The 16565-nt window shown below is 56.5% G+C and overlaps 6 protein-coding genes across 6 annotated transcripts; 2 read left to right on the forward strand and 4 right to left on the reverse strand.

The window, feature by feature from the left end:
- Positions 1–2364: 2364 nt before the first annotated feature.
- ATEG_01709 (uncharacterized protein) lies at positions 2365–3747 on the reverse strand (the record flags this gene model as incomplete). Its single annotated transcript, XM_001209074.1, has 5 exons — positions 2365–2971; positions 3099–3150; positions 3296–3497; positions 3548–3568; positions 3733–3747. The coding sequence occupies 5 exons, from the start codon at positions 3745–3747 to the stop codon at positions 2365–2367; spliced, it is 897 nt and encodes a 298-aa protein (XP_001209074.1).
- Positions 3748–4236: 489 nt separating this feature from the next.
- Positions 4237–7125, forward strand: ATEG_01710 (ABC1 kinase family protein; the record flags this gene model as incomplete). The annotated part of the gene is made up of 3 exons (XM_001209075.1): positions 4237–4785; positions 4906–4968; positions 5236–7125. 3 exons carry the CDS (start codon positions 4237–4239, stop codon positions 7123–7125), a joined length of 2502 nt encoding a protein of 833 aa, XP_001209075.1.
- Positions 7126–7315: 190 nt separating this feature from the next.
- ATEG_01711 (uncharacterized protein) lies at positions 7316–8759 on the reverse strand (the record flags this gene model as incomplete). The annotated part of the gene is made up of 2 exons (XM_001209076.1): positions 7316–8437; positions 8496–8759. 2 exons carry the CDS (start codon positions 8757–8759, stop codon positions 7316–7318), a joined length of 1386 nt encoding a protein of 461 aa, XP_001209076.1.
- A 1279-nt stretch (positions 8760–10038) lies between these two features.
- ATEG_01712 (uncharacterized protein) lies at positions 10039–12560 on the reverse strand (the record flags this gene model as incomplete). The annotated part of the gene is made up of 2 exons (XM_001209077.1): positions 10039–12466; positions 12538–12560. 2 exons carry the CDS (start codon positions 12558–12560, stop codon positions 10039–10041), a joined length of 2451 nt encoding a protein of 816 aa, XP_001209077.1.
- A 777-nt stretch (positions 12561–13337) lies between these two features.
- Positions 13338–14533, forward strand: ATEG_01713 (t-SNARE syntaxin; the record flags this gene model as incomplete). Its single annotated transcript, XM_001209078.1, has 4 exons — positions 13338–13581; positions 13642–13823; positions 13880–14443; positions 14498–14533. The coding sequence occupies 4 exons, from the start codon at positions 13338–13340 to the stop codon at positions 14531–14533; spliced, it is 1026 nt and encodes a 341-aa protein (XP_001209078.1).
- A 1022-nt stretch (positions 14534–15555) lies between these two features.
- ATEG_01714 (F-box protein) lies at positions 15556–16210 on the reverse strand (the record flags this gene model as incomplete). The annotated part of the gene is made up of 2 exons (XM_001209079.1): positions 15556–16081; positions 16131–16210. The coding sequence occupies 2 exons, from the start codon at positions 16208–16210 to the stop codon at positions 15556–15558; spliced, it is 606 nt and encodes a 201-aa protein (XP_001209079.1).
- Positions 16211–16565: the final 355 nt, after the last annotated feature.

The following is a 16565-nucleotide window of genomic DNA, read 5'->3' on the forward strand; positions in this document are numbered from 1 at the left end:
AGAAGCACTTTTTAATGTGACCTTTCAACAACCCAGGTGGCGTTCCGAATAGTACCAGAGTCCAGGGCGATGGGAGACGAAGCCCAGCGACGATGGCGCCCTTTCGGCTGCAGAAACCAGTGCCTCCAACCGATCCCGTCGGCCAAAGCCTCATGCAACTGCTACGTATACACCGCCGCCTACCTCCAAAGTGAAACGCCGGTCTAGCTCGTCCAAGGACCGTAGCTCGACACATTCGGCCAAGAAGAGTCGCCGAACCAACACTGAGACGAGCCCAACAATCATGACCTGGGTCATTAGTGCTGGGGTCGTGGTGCTCTTTTCCGCCATTAGTTTCTCAGCGGGGTACGTGCTTGGCCGCGAGGTTGGTAGGATAGAGGCCAACTCTGGGGTAGTTGTCGGCGATGCCAACTTCTCCAGTGGTAGGGCCTCCGCCAGATGTGGACAGGAGGCTGTCAGAGGCGGCTTGAAGCGCTTCCGATGGGGCTCCGGAACATCAGGTTCTGGGATCATTGCATAAAAGAACATATTGGATTGATGCTTACACCCCACTTATATGTGGCTGGTGTCAACACATGCGCCGTTCTGACATGATGGTGATGGTATATGCATCATGACGTTTACCGCGTATTCATTCCCTTCGTTTTTGATCTGTTCATTTGCGTCTCCTTGCACTCTTCTGTTCTGATTATGGGGCCACGGATTGCATAGCAACGATGTTTACTGGGCTACACTACGGGTGTGTTCGGGTTGGACTCGTTGAAAAATTGACGTAGATTTGTCTTTGAAGTTGGTTGTCTCGGAGTCTTGGTTTGTTCTATTCGTGGCCATTTATACCCCTTTCTTCTTGTGCTATGGACATAATAAGAGAAATACAGTCAATGAAATTGGTTCGGATTCATTACACGATTCCGGTAGAGACATAAAGCGCTCTATACAATACCATGATTATGCGTAAACTAAGCTGGGGTAGACGCAGTCTACAACTCAGTATCGTCGTCCTTAGTATAGCCCTTCTCATGCATTTTTTGCTTGTGGAGCTCTTTTCTTGTTTCCTTCACGATTCTTTTTGCTTTTTGATGTCTCCTAAGAAGGCTTTGTCAGAGTTTAATCGCTTCCTTCCTTATACTCTCAGTCCGAGAAACAAATCGCTTCGGGTGATCAACGCAATTAAGATGTGTTACCAGGTCCTCAAGAACTGCTGATCGTTTATAGTGAGTCAGTTGTTTGAGCAGAAAGGGTCCCTTCCATCTAGAATCTAGCTTGCGGCCTTTGTCCTTTTCTAATACAGTGTCCTATAGGAGTACTATTGTAGATATCTCTCCGCAAATCTTCCAGATATTGGTTCTTGAAGGATCTCTCATGTAACCCCGACGATGTCTATTGCCTCTTGTAGCCTGGCAGCTCTAATCCCCCAGAACCATCTCCGTACGAGCTGCCGGGATGGCTCGCTATGCCAATGAGCCCTTGGGACACCCGCGTATGGCAGGCGACAGAAGATCACAGTATACCGCTGTCCAAATCTTTGTAAAGACAAGGTCTCTGGTAGCACTCATGAAACGCGTTCCTTGGGCCCCTCACAAAATGGTCGAAGGTGGCGCTGGACGTATCTTGGTAAGGCATCAAGGGTTTGTATATCAATTTCACCCGCTTTAGTTATCTCGTTGGTCATATTTCTTGATACATGGTGAGTCCGTTCGCTCACTTATCACAGATTGCCAGTTGGTGTGACTCCTGCCATATCCCGTATCTCTCTATAGCTCTGGACCACGATGTCAAAGTCGCCCATTATGGCCTGGAGCCTTTGTTCCTCGAAGGCTCCCCACATGACCTGGACTAGATGCTGCTGCCACCTTCCATTGACGCCGGTTTCATTACCGACGAGCACCTTCTCGTTGAGAAGACTGTGGGCTTCGGTTCCCCAACCGGCTGTAGATATAGATGGCCCTGGTAAGTCTTCCAGTCGTGGAGGATAATAAACATCTGAACAGTTCTAATAAACCCCTGCCACACCCGGAAACTGTCCAGCAAAATGGATGGGGCGAAGGGCGCTGCTCTTTGTCTACGAGAGCCCTTGCCTCGGGAGACGCTCCTAGACGGCCTGCTAGGAGGTCGCAGCTTTCACTCTCACAGATATATTGAGATGAGCTCAGTGAGGCTAGCGTGGACATCGGGCCTCGCCTGACGTTGTGGACGAAAAGGTTGATAGAGATGAATGCTCTGCAGGTTCTAAGATACATGGAAGATCAACAACAGTCCAAATAGATTTCTGAAAAGCGAGCCGTAGGATGGAGCCCTGCTGAACACTAGCGCGTCGCAACTAATATTCTGGCTTGGTTCTGGAGACATCGATCTCTGATTATGTCAGAGTACCGTCACCAATGCCTCACAGCGTTCGATTTCGACCCCATCCTGACCGTTTCCGTCGATCGTATATTCGGCTCTGGCCACGGGTCCGCTCGCCGTAGGCGCGGACTGCCCGGCGTTCAGAGACACTCCATGATCCGAGTCAGTGTCCTCAGTGTCATCATTGCCGCCAGTGGCGTACGTGTCGGAATAGCCGTAGTTGTCGTCGTCCCTGGCCTCACTGGCCCAATGATCATGAAGCCCCACGGCCGGCAGGACAATAGGATCGAAAATCTGATCGAGGTAGGCTCTAGCGTGCTCGCTTGCGGTCGGCGAGCGCACGCGGTGGTTAAAACCGGAATTGGAACCAGAGGGAGGCTGACAACTCTGCGGCGGAGGACTGAGAGGCATGCAATGTTGCGTTGAGTTAGACCAGATTTCTGCAGGCAGAGCAGGGCCGTGAAGCAAGAAGCGGTTCCGAGTAGTGTCGTGATACGTCTTCGTGGCGGGACAGCGCGTCCAGAGTCTGCAGGCCGTTTTGGTGAACTCGGGGAGCTCGAGGATATTGTACAGTCGGCTGACCGCCTTGAGCCCGCTGTCGCCGATGAAGGGAAGATAATCAGATCTCCGTCAAAGATAGCATAGAACGGAAATAGAAGATCAAGATCTTATATGGATACTGATGTATATGTTTCGGTAGGCTTCATGCCGTTGACCTCGCTGGCCCAGCGGACGACACCCTGCGAGCCTACCCATCAGGATGCCACCTAAGTGTCGGCGCCAGAGCAGAGACGTGCCGGATACCTGGAATAGGGAGTTATTGTCATGTGAGATGACCACTGGGTAGAGTTGGACCGAATCCCCGATCAGCAGGTAGCGTCGATGGTCGTAGTGGGCTAGCAACGGCCAAGAAACTCTTCGACATTGGCAAGAACCGCAGACGACACACGCCGCGCCATGATTCTGGCGAGCAGCCGCAGACGCGGAGAGTCCTGGGCTAAATAGAACGCCACCTCCGCAGCGCGCAGGTCGCGAGTGTAGCTGGGGACCGTGATCGGTAAGAGATCAGGCCGGCCGTCTTGATAGTAGTCCACGAGGGGTTGTAGGCACTGAGCCATATACTGGTTGACCACTTCTGTGTTTCTGTTCACCTGTGGAATTTGGTCAGTCGAGACTCTATACTCCAAGAAAGTCCACTTACCAAGTAAGGACGCCGTTCGCCCTCAGGCCGAGTATATATAAGAGTTTCGTGACAGGACATTCGCAGCTGCGCAGTGATGACGCTTGCGTTTTCATCCAGCTTCTGAAGTTGCAATGACTTAGAGCTTTCTCGGTATGCACGCAGCCATCGAGAGTGATTTCCGCCGGACTGCTGTGCGGATATACAGCATCCTCTGCCATTTTGGAGGGACGCCCCCTTGGACGAAACTATTTTCTCATTGGGATGGGCTTTGGGAATATGGTGGACCGGGTTGTTTTTGTTTGAACAGCGTGTCTTAGATGCATGCAAGGGTATAGGAAAGAGTATAACAGAAGCAACCAAAGTATATAAGAGAAAAAGTATATGAGATCTGGGCCATCCGGTAAGATCAGAGACAGAGAAAGAATCGAGAAACAGAATCCAGAAAGGATACGGGTCTATATAGGTGGTCTGACAACAGTCACTGTCCGATGTAGAGAGTGAAGCCCTAATTTTGGGTGTTTGTTGGATGCGCTAGAGGCAATGCGGGGAAACTGTCGATCGCCATTAATTGCGCCTCATTCACAAGCCTTGCTGCTGCTGTTGTCCGTTCTTTCCTTCATCTTTCATCTTTCACCCTCCCCGAGACACTCTCGTTTGATCGGACTGACCTCGCTTGAATAATCGCAGCTCCTTCACCGACATTCGCCATGCGCCTTTCCGGCGCCCTTCTCTCCCCCCTGATTCTCCTCCTCCTTCTCCTCGGCAATGCCTCGGTGGTCTCCGCAAAAGTCGGCCCTTCCTGTCTGAAAGTTGTCCTGGCGCTGACAGGTCGACCGAGCGAACTGTTTGAGAAATTCCAGCGCGAGATCTGCGACAAGGGATGCCAACCGACGGTGCCGCACTGGGACCTGTGGACGCGCAACAACACTTTCGTGCCGGCGGTTCGCAACATGATGAAGCGTTTGAATGCGCCACGGCAAGAGGACGCCATGCTGAAGCTGGGCGACGACGCGGCCGCCATTATCAAGAAGCACTGTGGACCGATGCTGCAGGGACGCGACATTTGTTCGGATTCGGAGACGCTGGCGGCGTTTGGCAACTGCTTCAAGAAGAACTTTCTCCGGGCGGCCATGAAGAACCTGCCGACGCTGCTCCCGCTGGCATCGGAGGAGGTCTGTCGCGAGCAGTACGAATGGCTACAGAAGGATCAACTGTGGGAGGAAATCATCCCGAACAACATGCGCGAGTACGCGCGGGTGTGTCAGACGCTGGGGACGGGGGTGATGGTGCAAGAGGGAATGATATACGATCGGATGTAATGTATCTGTATAAAATATGAGTATTTGGAATATATTCTCATAGTACGTGATATAGAGGGTTGTGTAGTGAAGCGATTCGGAGATACTGCGGAGAACATTTCGTACGAGATTGCTTACTCCGTATGTCCGTCGTCATCGTCCACTTCTCTTCTCTCTTCTCTCTTCACATTTCTCACTTCACCATTCTTCTCTCCCTCTCGTCCCTCGTCCCCCCTCCTTCACCCCTTCTACTCTCCATCACCCATTATGATACCCCTGCCTCCCCGGTAATCCATCCCAATGACGTCTGTGACGTCTTTCGCCCGCTCCTGGCGGTCCTTGACCGTCGCAACCCCTCTCCGACACCGTCCGCTGGCCCAGTCCATTCGCCATGTTCATGCAGGCCAGTTCCAGCCGTTTGTGCCTCCGTCGCCCAGTTCGCTGGGCAAGCCGACCCCGGCAAAGACCTACCATCGCACTCGCAAGTGGTTGCGCCGCCTGGTCTACTTCTCCCTAGCCACCGGCGTCGTCTACGCCATCGACTCCCAATTCTACGCCTCCTCTCTGACCCGCACCGCGCGAACCTTCTCCCTCGGCCTCATCGTCGCCCTCGACTACAAAATCAACTTCCGTCCGAACCCGCCCCTCGCCAGCTCCATCGCCGCCGTGCACACCCGCAACGCCGAGCGCCTCTCGGACCTCCTCCGCCAGAATGGCGGCCTCTACCTGAAGATCGGCCAGGCGATCGCCATGCAGTCGGCCATCCTGCCGCCCGAGTTCCAGAAAATGTTCTCGCGCATGTTCGACGACGCCCCGCAGAATGACTGGAAGGACGTGGAAAAGGTCATCCGCGAGGACTTCGGCAAGTCGCCCGAGGAGGTCTTCGGCGTGTCGTTCTCGGGCGACCCGACCAAGGGCGTCATGGAGCGGCGGGCGCGCGCCAGCGCCTCGGTCGCGCAGGTGCACTGGGCGCGGCTCGCCGACGGCCGCGAGGTCGCCATCAAGATCCAGAAGCGCGAGATCGCCCAGCAGATCCAGTGGGATCTCTGGGCGTTCAAGGTCGTCACCTGGATCTACAGCAAGGTCTTCGACATCCCCTTCTACTCGCTCGTGCCCTACATCAACGAGCGCCTCTACCTCGAGACCGATTTCCAGAATGAGGCACAGAACTCCGAGACTATGAGCCGCCTCGTCGCCGGCGAGTCCCGCCTCCGCGGCCGCGTCTACATCCCCCGCGTCTACCACGACCTCAGCTCGCGCCGCGTCATGACCGCCGAGTGGATCGAGGGCGTGCGCCTCTGGGACAAGGACGCCATCACGCGCGGCTGGCGCGGCGGCTGGCGCGAGGGCAGCCCGGGCTGCCACGGCACACCCCTCGACCCGTCTCCGTCCAGTGGGCAGAAGCCCCCCGCAGCGAACGAAGACCTCTCCGCCCTCGTGCGCCGCAACCCCAACCTCGCCAAGATCAAACCCGAGCGCGACCATTGGCGCGGCTGGAACGGCCGCGGCGGGCTGGGCCTGTCGCTGAAGGAAGTCATGACGACGATGGTGGACCTGTTCTCCGCGCAGATGTTCCTCTGGGGCTTCGTGCACTGCGACCCGCACCCGGGCAACATCTTCGTGCGGCGCAAACCCTCCGGCCACGCGGAGCTCGTCCTCATCGACCACGGCCTCTACATCCACATGGACACCGCCTTCCGCCACCAGTACGCCGCCTTCTGGGAGGCGCTGCTGACCTTCGACAACGCCACGCTGGGCGACATCGTGCGCGGCTGGGGCGTCTCCAACCCGGACATCTTCGCCTCCGCCACCCTCATGCGCCCCTACCAGGGCGGCGACCGCTCCACGCAACTGAACCTCGAGGGCCTCAGCCGCACCGAGCGCGCCCAGCGCGCCTACGAGATGCAGCAGGCCGCCCGCCGCGGCGTGCGCGAGATCCTCGGCGACGAGACCAAGTGGCCCAAGCAGCTCATTTTCCTCGGCCGCAACCTGCGCATCGTCCAGGCCAACAACCAGTTCCTCGGGTCGCCCGTCAACCGCGTCAAGATCACCGGCACGTGGGCGTCGCGCGCGCTGGTCGAGTCGCCCGATCTGCCGCTCGCGCAGAAGATCCGCAACTTTGGGCGCCATTTGCTTTTCCGCTTCGTGCTGTTCTCTTCCGATGTGTTCTTTTATTTTACCAAGGTGCGCCAGTTCTTGCATCTGGGCGGCGGCATGGAGGATTCCATTGAGGCGCAGATGCAGACCATGGCTAAGGATATGGGGGTTGAGTTGAACCACAGCGTGTTCGAGGGGTAGAGACATGCTGAGTGGGGGGTGTATGTATAGTGGGCAAAATAGAGATAGATCTCGACTCTATATACACGCAATTTCATCAAGACGCTCTCGTCAATCGATTCATTATGCTATTTCGTAATCGTCAAGCTCGCTGAACGCTGCAGAATACATCCAAAGTACATGCATATGTTATATCACCTGTCCATATCTGTCATCCCTCCCACCCCGAATACCCCAGAGGTTTCCACTCCTGCCCCGGATATGCCGTGCTCGACATGGTGATCTCCTCACTGGAGTCGTCGTCCGCGCGCACTGGCAGCTCCACCGGCGACCCGGAGGTGTTGACCGACCGGCCGTGGCCGCGGGTCGGATGTTCATACTGCGACTGCTGCTGCTGCTGCTGCCCACCTCCCCCGGGGACGAGCGATGTCGAGGCGCGCTTCTCATCGGAGACGGGCATCGCCGGCGGCGGATGGTTCTCCGAGTCTTCCTCGTAGGTGGGCAGTCGGTCGTCCTCGGCAGCGGCGGTGGGCACCGCACCGCCGGTGGTGTGGCGGCGCCAGGAGGCGAGGGTGCCAGACTCGGTGTCATCGTCGTCGTCGCCGGGCAGGGTCAGTTTCCACGGGCTTTCCTGGTCGCCGATGCGGCTGGTGCGCGGGTTCGACGAGCGGAACGTGCCCAAATTATGGGCTGGGTCGGTGATGTCGGTGCTGGGGATGTGGCGTTCTTCGGGACGCGGGGCAAAGGTCTTGGGGCTGCGGGAGCGGAGGTGGAGTTCCTGGGCGTAGGTGCGTTCTTCGCTGCGGCCGCGAGAGGGCGGCGTGCGCGGGACCGGGGAAGGGAGCGGGGATGCGAGGTGGGCGGGATATTGCGGTTGCGGCGGCGATTGCGGTGGGTGGTATGGCCGGGCGTGAGGGAGGGGAGGGCTTCTTGGGGGATGTCGTGGAGAGTTGGGCGGGAGACTGCTGGCGGCGCTCCCACTTCCCCGGCTTCGACCGCTGCCGCTATGGCGGGGGATGGTTTCGGCGCTGACCTGGTGGGCCAGGGGGATGTTGGTGTCCTGTGTCTCCCTGAACCGAGCGAAGGACTCTGGAGCAAAGTACCCCTCAGGCGGCGGACGCTGTCCCTGGAAGAGGGCGTTGTCGCGCGACGAACTGGGCCTGGTGTGGCCGGGCGAGGAGACGTGCTGAGGCGGGTAGCCTGGCGTCGAGGGTTGCGACGAAGAGAGATGCAGTCGGTCCATTGATTTATGGCCTCGTGGACCTTGCGTTGCAATGGACGGCGGTGACTGCAGGTGTTGCTCACTGCGGCCATGATGGCGGCCAAACAGCCCCTGAGTGAAACGATATTAGTCTCGAGCGCGCGCATGGATGACTGGCGGAAGAACATACACTCAGCCTATCCAGAGGCCCTCTATGCGACGGCTGACCAGGATCAGCGGCCGGGTTGGAGGGACGGCGGATTCTCCCGACAATCTTGTCCATGGCGGAGCGGCCTTTAGTCTCCTGTTTGCAGGCAGCAGAAGTAGAAAAGGTGCGGTCATTGCTTGGAGTAGAAGGGGCTAGAAAGTCCCGGCCTGTTGAGCGACGTTGTTCAGGCTCTTTGTTGTCTTCGTCGCCGCCAAGAATTTGCGGCTGCACCTCATCCGGGTCCATGTCGGAGGGGAGCGACACGAGGGAGGCGCTGCGATCTGACCGAGTCAGCGGCGTCAGATGGAATCTCCGATCACAGGTTCTGTCATCTTCTGGGGGATTGAAAGAAACAAAGGGACAGGGGGGAATGCATCGATCACTCACCAAGCAGGGCACCCCGCGGCCGATTCGGGTCTAGATCAGGAGGATGCTGGATGCCCAAGGAGGAAACGGACTCCATCCGATGTAGTGGCGGCGACAGGGGCAGTTGCAGCGGTGCACTTCCCCCTCGTCGTTGTTGACGCCCGCGTGGGAGGGCCGGGGGCTGCAGACCAAAATCGCCAAAAGAATGTGCATCTTCACGCTGATCGTCGCCGCCTAGCAGCACCAGGGAATGTGACAGTGTCGAACAGTCTGCCTTGGCGCCACTACTCTGCTCCACCGGCGCTCGTCGACAGTCATCGCAACGCCCGATCGTCGTCTGCATCTGGGGCTCGTCGTACAATATTGTACTGTCGTGGAAGAAGGGCGTGGTTGGTCTGCAGGAGTCGTGAAGAGTCGGAATACGAGCTCAACCTCGCCGCACCATCAGCCCCGCCATGTTTATTCGTTAGAGCCTCAAACTCTCTGCTGACGTCCGCGGATGCTTGTCGGGCCTTAATTGCCTAGAAGGAACGCGAACGCGATCGGTCAATTCCGTCGGCAGCCAATTTGGATCGACACGCCCCGTCCAGACCGAGAGCGCGACTCATTTCGTTCTCCAAGTCGAGCAGATATTCGGGTCGATCACCGCGCGCTCTTCGGCGTTGAGTGGCCTCTGAGGGACTGTCCCCTGCGAGAGTATTGACTTCGCGTCTACTCGCCGAAACATCAGGGACTCCTTTCCGCTTGATGTCGAACCGCATATCTCGATCGTCCCAGGGTCGAGAATGCTTCATCAGCGGGAGACTCCCACAATGCACTGTGCGTCGCTGGTCGCCGTGGCCCAGCGCAGTCAGATCTACGGCCGAGGAGAACTCGAACTCTGACCGTCGGATGTTTCTCCGATATCCCCGTGTCGTTTGAAACCCCTACAGCACCGCATTAGAGGTGACTGGCACACACACGCACGGAGACTTAAAGCAAATTGCAGGCAGGTGGAACAGCAGAGATAACGATGCGTCACATTATATGTTCAATTACAACAGTGGTATCAAGACATAAACCAGAAAAAGCAAACCAAATGCAAGTGCAGCGATGGATGAGTGCAGAGAATTACCATCGCATCCTTGCACGAACCGCGCATAACATCCATCATAGGAGATCAAGGTTCTACCTTTTCGTTGCCTCCCTTGAATTTACTGCGGCCCTTCGCAAAGAGACCCTTGGCAGCCTCACCGGCCTTTCCTCCCAAGACCCCAGCGGTGTGGAGTAGGTCCTTTCCACGCTGCTCCACCTGTTGCTTGTTCATCATCGCTCCCAGAGGCGCCGATGGCCGTCTAACATGGCCAGAGCCGGATGGCGAACCATCCGGGTGCGATGCACCGAAAGTGCCCAGGGATGGCAACTTCGGGAATTTCGCTCGAGCCGCCATGGGCTTGGGCGCCGCACTCGCCAGGCTCCAACTCTGCTCGACAACATCAGTATGCTCGGGATGAGCTTGGACCGTCACCTGAATCCAGTGGTTCAAGCCCGTGTTGATCGAAGCAAACTGGTCTCTCGTGCGGTTGAACGCTTGCACGCGCTCGTCGGATGTCTTCATTCCAAGAATGTCACGGAAGCCCAACAAACTCGATTCGATGGATGGTGGCGCCGTAGGCGCTGGCACGGGACTCCGGTAGTCGATTACCGGCGACTGGGCCTCTGGATGAGGAGAGACATCGCGCATAGGCTCAGCATCCACCACTTCTGGAAGATGACGATCTGAAGAGATACTGCTAGAATCAATGGCCGAAGGCGTGATGATGGTAAGCTTCGGCTTCTCAGGCGTAGGAGTAAGTCCCATGTCGGGTCCCTTTTCCTCCTGTTCCTCGGCCACGGGCGGTGGGGTAGCCATAGGGAACTGTCCAGGCATAGCCACGCCTGGAGGGGACTGGGCGCCGGTTACTGGCGTGGCGTCGTCAGAAGATGAAGATTCCCAAGAAAACCGCCTCTTGATCTTGGGTCTGCTTTGTTGCTCCGTGGAAGATGCAGCCGGAATGCTAGAGTACACTTCTGAAGAGGCAGTTGGAGCCGGCGCAGGGTCCACTGGCTGATACTGCTCCTGGGTGCCGGAAGCAGCTTCTTCGCTCCAGTATCTTTCGTATTCGCTAGGAATCAGACTATCTTGTCGACCCGTTTGAGGTCTGGATCGGTCTTGCTGGTCCAGGTCGTCGGTTGGGGTGTTCTCCCGGCTTAGAGAACGGATAATCTCCTTTCGGAGTCTGTCACTTTCTGTGTCTTGCGGTGAGTCGTCCGTGCTCAACGATGGAATAATCACAGGTACGTTCTGTTTCTCGCGGCCCTCTCCGACCTGCTGCGTATTGATGTTAAGAGGTGACGGTCGATCTTCCTCCTTGATGGGCGACTGCCCTGGAGTGGAGAATCTATCGGTCTGGTGTGAGGGAGAGTATTCTCCGAACGAGTCAGCAGGCGTATTAGTGGTCACTTCCGCCAACGCAGACGAATACACGGTGTCGTTGTTGGTGATGACCGGTTGCCTCGAAGGACTGTTTCCTGGGCTCGGGACGCTCAGATCACGACGATGTCCGATCTTAAAGTCTTTGGGGGGAGAGGTGCTTTCCGGTTCTTCCACAATGGTTGGGGTTTTGTCTTCCGAGGCGAAAGCACGACTACCAATGATAGGGCTGATGGCCGACGTGCTCCCGCTGTTCGACCGTTCGACACTATCGACTGTAGTGCTTGGGGTCTCCGGTACATCAAAGGCGTGATGTACCACCGAACGGTATCCCAAAGACGGATTATGCTGCAACTGATGGTCTTCCTCAGGGTTAGGGATCTGATCCTTCTGACTGCTAGATGACCCTGCCAGAAAATCGGTACCGAACCCAGACAGACGTTTGACGTCAGGCAATCCAGGAACCGAAGCGTCGTGCTGAACTGTCAAGCTCTCTGACGGTCTCTCCTGAGTGGGAGTTCCCTCCGCATCAGCGCTCAGGGATTGGTGGGGTAAGTGATCGCCGCTCATTTCTCGTTCTAACAGATTGGACTTGGGCGCAGCTTCAGTGGTCGCGGAGAGACCCACAGCGGTTGGAATCTCACTCGGATGGCCCGTCCCTGAAGGTGCATCCTGTCCGGATTGCTGCCCTGGCATACGTCGGTAGATGTCTGCTGGGCGTACAATCGGCATAGCAATGTTGGAGCTCTGTCCCGCGGTACGCTCTGTCGACTGGCTTCGACTACCTGGCCCACTGTTTACCCCTAGAGTGGCTACGTGCTCCATGGATCGTGAGCGATCCATCGCAGTCGCCGGGGGTCGGGGAGCATTCCGTAAGAGTGTACTGGGGATATCGCCGGTGCTTTGGTTCGCCAGCGGTGCGGGTTGTGGTACAGGCGGTGTTGGGTCGTCGTCATACTCATCCCACTCGTCCTCGCCCCAGTCATTTCCATCGTAGGAGTATTTCTTGGCTTCGACCCAGCGCTTTGTCTTTGCTCGGTTCACATTTGGCCGGAAGGAGATGGGTGTTTCGCCGCGAGGGAATGGGGATAGAGGGCTGCTGGTGTTAGGGGAGGAGCTATAATTCGAATGACAACTGGGTCAGCTAACAATCTCCAGGAATTCACCTAGCGGGGGACTGACAGGTTAGCGAGCTCGGGCTCGTACGGACGGTTGAACTGGCGAGCCATCACTATAGCGGACTCGACGAGAAGCACGATATAGATAACATTAATGATGGAAACGAAGAGGGAGTTTGAGATAGGCGCCAAGAAGTGATATCAATGTGATATTTCAAGTAGATTGATCGGGATCGGGCGAAATTACCACCAGCGCCAGTCGGGTACAACGCGAGTTCGTAAGGCTGGTGGAGATGACGTGGATGGGAAGAAGTCGAAACGACGGGCTCAGCCACGCAAGACGAACCAGGATTGTGACGTGTGTCGGGAGAAAAAGAGGGACAGGAGGCGACTGCGACCTCTCTGGGGTATAATTTGGATGCCTGGAGCGAAGGACGGGCCGATAATGGATCTTGTCGCAGGGAGCAGAAGAACAACGCAGTGGGAGGTGGAGGCGGCTAGTTAGTTGGTTAGTTACTATTCTGGGAATTTATGTAAGCTCTGTGGCTGGTACCGCTGACGTAATGCCTCCGTTATGCATGCGGCGTCACGTGCATCCCGCCTGCGCCTTTCCCCTTTTCGGCCAGGACGGCTGCGGCGACTTGGATTAATCCCGTCCATTCATTCATTCCCCTGGTTTTTGTCCATTTTGGCTCCCTGCCACATCGCAACGACGGACGACATGATCTTCTCTTGACGCTTAATTACGACCCAGCTGTTTCTCTCGCCATCACTCGCTTTCCTCCGTCGTACCTCGACTCCTCCACGAACGGCCACGTTGCCTCCTTATCGATAATCAACAAACCGATCCGAATACATTCCGATATCCCTCAAAACATCTCGCCGAACATGACCGGGCCGTCGATTCAAGACCGCACGGTCGAATTCCGTGCCATCCTCGGCCAGGCCCAGAAGCGCCTCGGCTCGTCCAAAGTGGGATCCCAGCGGCAGGCCCTGCTGTCGGACGCGCAGCGGAAACAGGCGAATGGTGCCGACCAAGGCCCGAGGAGGAGATCGGAATTCGCTCGACGAGCGGCCGAAATCGGTCGGGGTATCACTGCGACGACCGCGAAGTTGCAGCGACTGGCCGAACGTGAGTTGAGGGAACAAGGTTGCGTACTGAGTGGGTTGACTGACTTGGGTTGATGATTAGTTGCGAAACGCAAGACGCTGTTCGATGACCGGCCCGTCGAGATTTCGGAGTTGACCTATGTAATCAAGCAGGATCTGGCATCTCTGAACCAACAGATTGCCGGCCTGCAGCAGCTTACGCTGTCGCAACATCCGAAGTCCAGTCGCTCCAAGGCTGATCAAGAGGGAGAACATAATGACAATGTATGTGCTGGATTGAACCCGAATTGGACGCATAAGCGTGTCTAACAATATCTCAGGTGGTGGTGATGCTGCAAGGGAAATTGGCCGACGTCGGCGCAAACTTCAAGGAGGTTCTCGAGGTCCGGACAAAGAACATTCAGGCGTCGCGGTCAAGGACGGAGAACTTTGTCTCCTCGGTGTCGTCCAAGTCGCAATCCGCGCTAGACCCCCAGCGATCCGACTCCCCACTGTACAACCCCTCGGGGCGGAGAACCCCCCAACCGGGTGGTTCGTCAGATCTCTTGACACTCGATCCTTCGAACCCCTCCCCACTCGGACAATCGGCGATGCACTCCGACCAGCAACTCTTGATGATGGAGGAAGCGCAGAACAGCAATTCCTATATCCAAGCGCGAGGCGAGGCTATCGATGCAATCGAACGGACAATCAGCGAGCTCGGCGGTATCTTCGGACAGCTGGCACAGATGGTCAACGAGCAGACGGAGATGATCCAGCGGATAGACGCCAACACGGAGGACGTGGTGGACAACGTGCAAGGCGCCCATCGCGAACTTCTGAAGTATTGGACGCGGGTTTCCGGCAATCGGTGGCTGATCGCCAAGATGTTTGGCGTGTTAATGGTATGTGACGTCGACTTATCCAGGACTGATGGATGTTGTTGCTAACATGTGCAGATTTTCTTCCTTCTTTGGGTGTTGATATCGGGATAGAAACACCCTTTCTTTTTTTAGTAATGTATTAATATGGCATTCTTCGTCCTGCAGTGCTCGAGCGAATCATGCATACCCCGTTGTTGATTGCATCAACTTTCGTTCGTTTCAACTTGGCGTGGCTACTTTTCGTTCTGGTCCTTATGCCCTGGGACATTGTTTTGACTACTTGAGTAAATATTTGGTTCTATTCGGCAACCGACATCATTACCGTTGCACGATTTCTCTTAACCGGTCCCAGTCCGTCCGATAGATTATCCAAACCGAGTTCTGTTAATCTGTGCAACAGCCACGTAGGACATCTTATCTACAAATCCATACTCCCCGGCAATCAACCGTCAGAAACGCCCGCTCCATGCATTTACATCAGTCATCACTGTCATCATCATCACATAGCCCACACCGCATAACAACCGCAGACCCATGCAGTATATGCACCGCCTCCTCACAGCGGTGTGGCACCGCACCCCTCCTCCGCAACTCCCTCCGCGCAGCCTCGAACCAAACCGCATCCAGAGCCGGCGGCGTAGACCCGCGGCCCGCCTCCCCGTTCGAAGCTAAGTACGCGCCCCAGTCGCTACGCATGCGCCACATGAACTCCATGCGGTTCGTCCATGAGCGCGGCAGCGCGTGCGAATGGCTATGGCTATGGTGATGGTTCGCGGGGACGTCTTTAGCTAGCTCGTCGGCGGCGGCTGCGCGGAAGAAGTCGAGGATGCGCTCGAGGGTGGACGTGGTGAGGAGGAGGCCCAGCCAGTGCTCTGTGGAGATGGCGGGGACTTCGGGGGCCATCATGCGGCGGACGGTGGAGCAGAGGAGGTGCATGCAGTGGTGGGTGGAGAGGAGGACGTGGGTGGAGGAGAAGGGGGGTTGTTGAAGGATGGAGGTTTGGGTGGTGAGGGAGTGTTGGGGATGGGACGGGCTGTCTGTGGCGGCTGCGGTGGTTTCGAGGAAGAGGATGAGGTAGGCCCTGGTCTGGTTACTGGGGTGGTTTGGGTGGATGTGATGGTGGGAGGCGAGGCTTACATCGGGTATATGAGGCGAGATTGCAGGAGGCCGATGCCTTTGCTGTAGACGAGTTCCTTTTCGGTCTTGGAGGACGACCAGAGCGGCCGCGCGACGGGGTCGGTCTGGAGATGGTGCTGGACGACGTGCGCGGCGAGATAGTATGACAGGCGGATGCATGTTCGCCAGCAGCGGGTCAGGTCGGCCATGTATCCGAGGGTGTAGTCGGGCTGGTCGTCGGTGCAGCTGTTGTTGGAGTACTGCGGCGGGGGCGGAGGGAAGAGATCCGCGATGAAGGACAGGTCGTCCCCGGGCGAGGCGCTGATCTCGTTCTCTGCCTCCTCGTTGAAGCTATTGTCGAGTCTGCGGTGGTGGAGATAGGCCTGTGCAATTGCGGGCTCATGGTCCCGGATCCGCTGGTGCAACAGGCGGCAGACGAGCATGAGAGAGAATATGTCGCTCAGCTCGCATTGCGCCAGGATCTTGACAAGCACAGTCGTCGGGAGTCTTTCCCAGACCGACTGTTTCTGGTTGACTGTACTCCTATAGACAGGTTAGCTTCGATCCTAGTAGTATCAAATGCGGTGCGTACCTGGCTGGTTTTCGGTGGATTGAGATGGACTTTCGGGCACGTCGGACGAACTCATGGACCCTCTCACGCACAGAAGCCATGATGCGGTCCCTCCCCACCACGCAGGATCGTTCAGCTTGAGAACGTGGGCTAGACCAAGTGGCTTGTCAGGACGACAGGAAAACATGCTTATTCAGCTGACACTTCTTGCCAATTAACCCAAAATGGAAATGCTATGGATACGGACACGACAGGATGATGAAATGGGATGATCGTCGTGTGTCGGGTTTCATAGCGGCGGTGGATCATACAATCTACTTGAAACAGAGGGGCCGGCCAATGGGGGTATACAATTTCAGATTATTCTGGGGGATAGATGAAAGGAATGATATCTAGGTACTAGACACTTGAATTTCAGTAAAGTGATTGCACCTAGTAAAGAGATAGAGGAAATTT

This window comes from Aspergillus terreus, genomic scaffold, assembly GCF_000149615.1.
Source record: "Aspergillus terreus NIH2624 scaffold_2 genomic scaffold, whole genome shotgun sequence".
Lineage (NCBI taxonomy): Eukaryota > Fungi > Ascomycota > Eurotiomycetes > Eurotiales > Aspergillaceae > Aspergillus > Aspergillus terreus.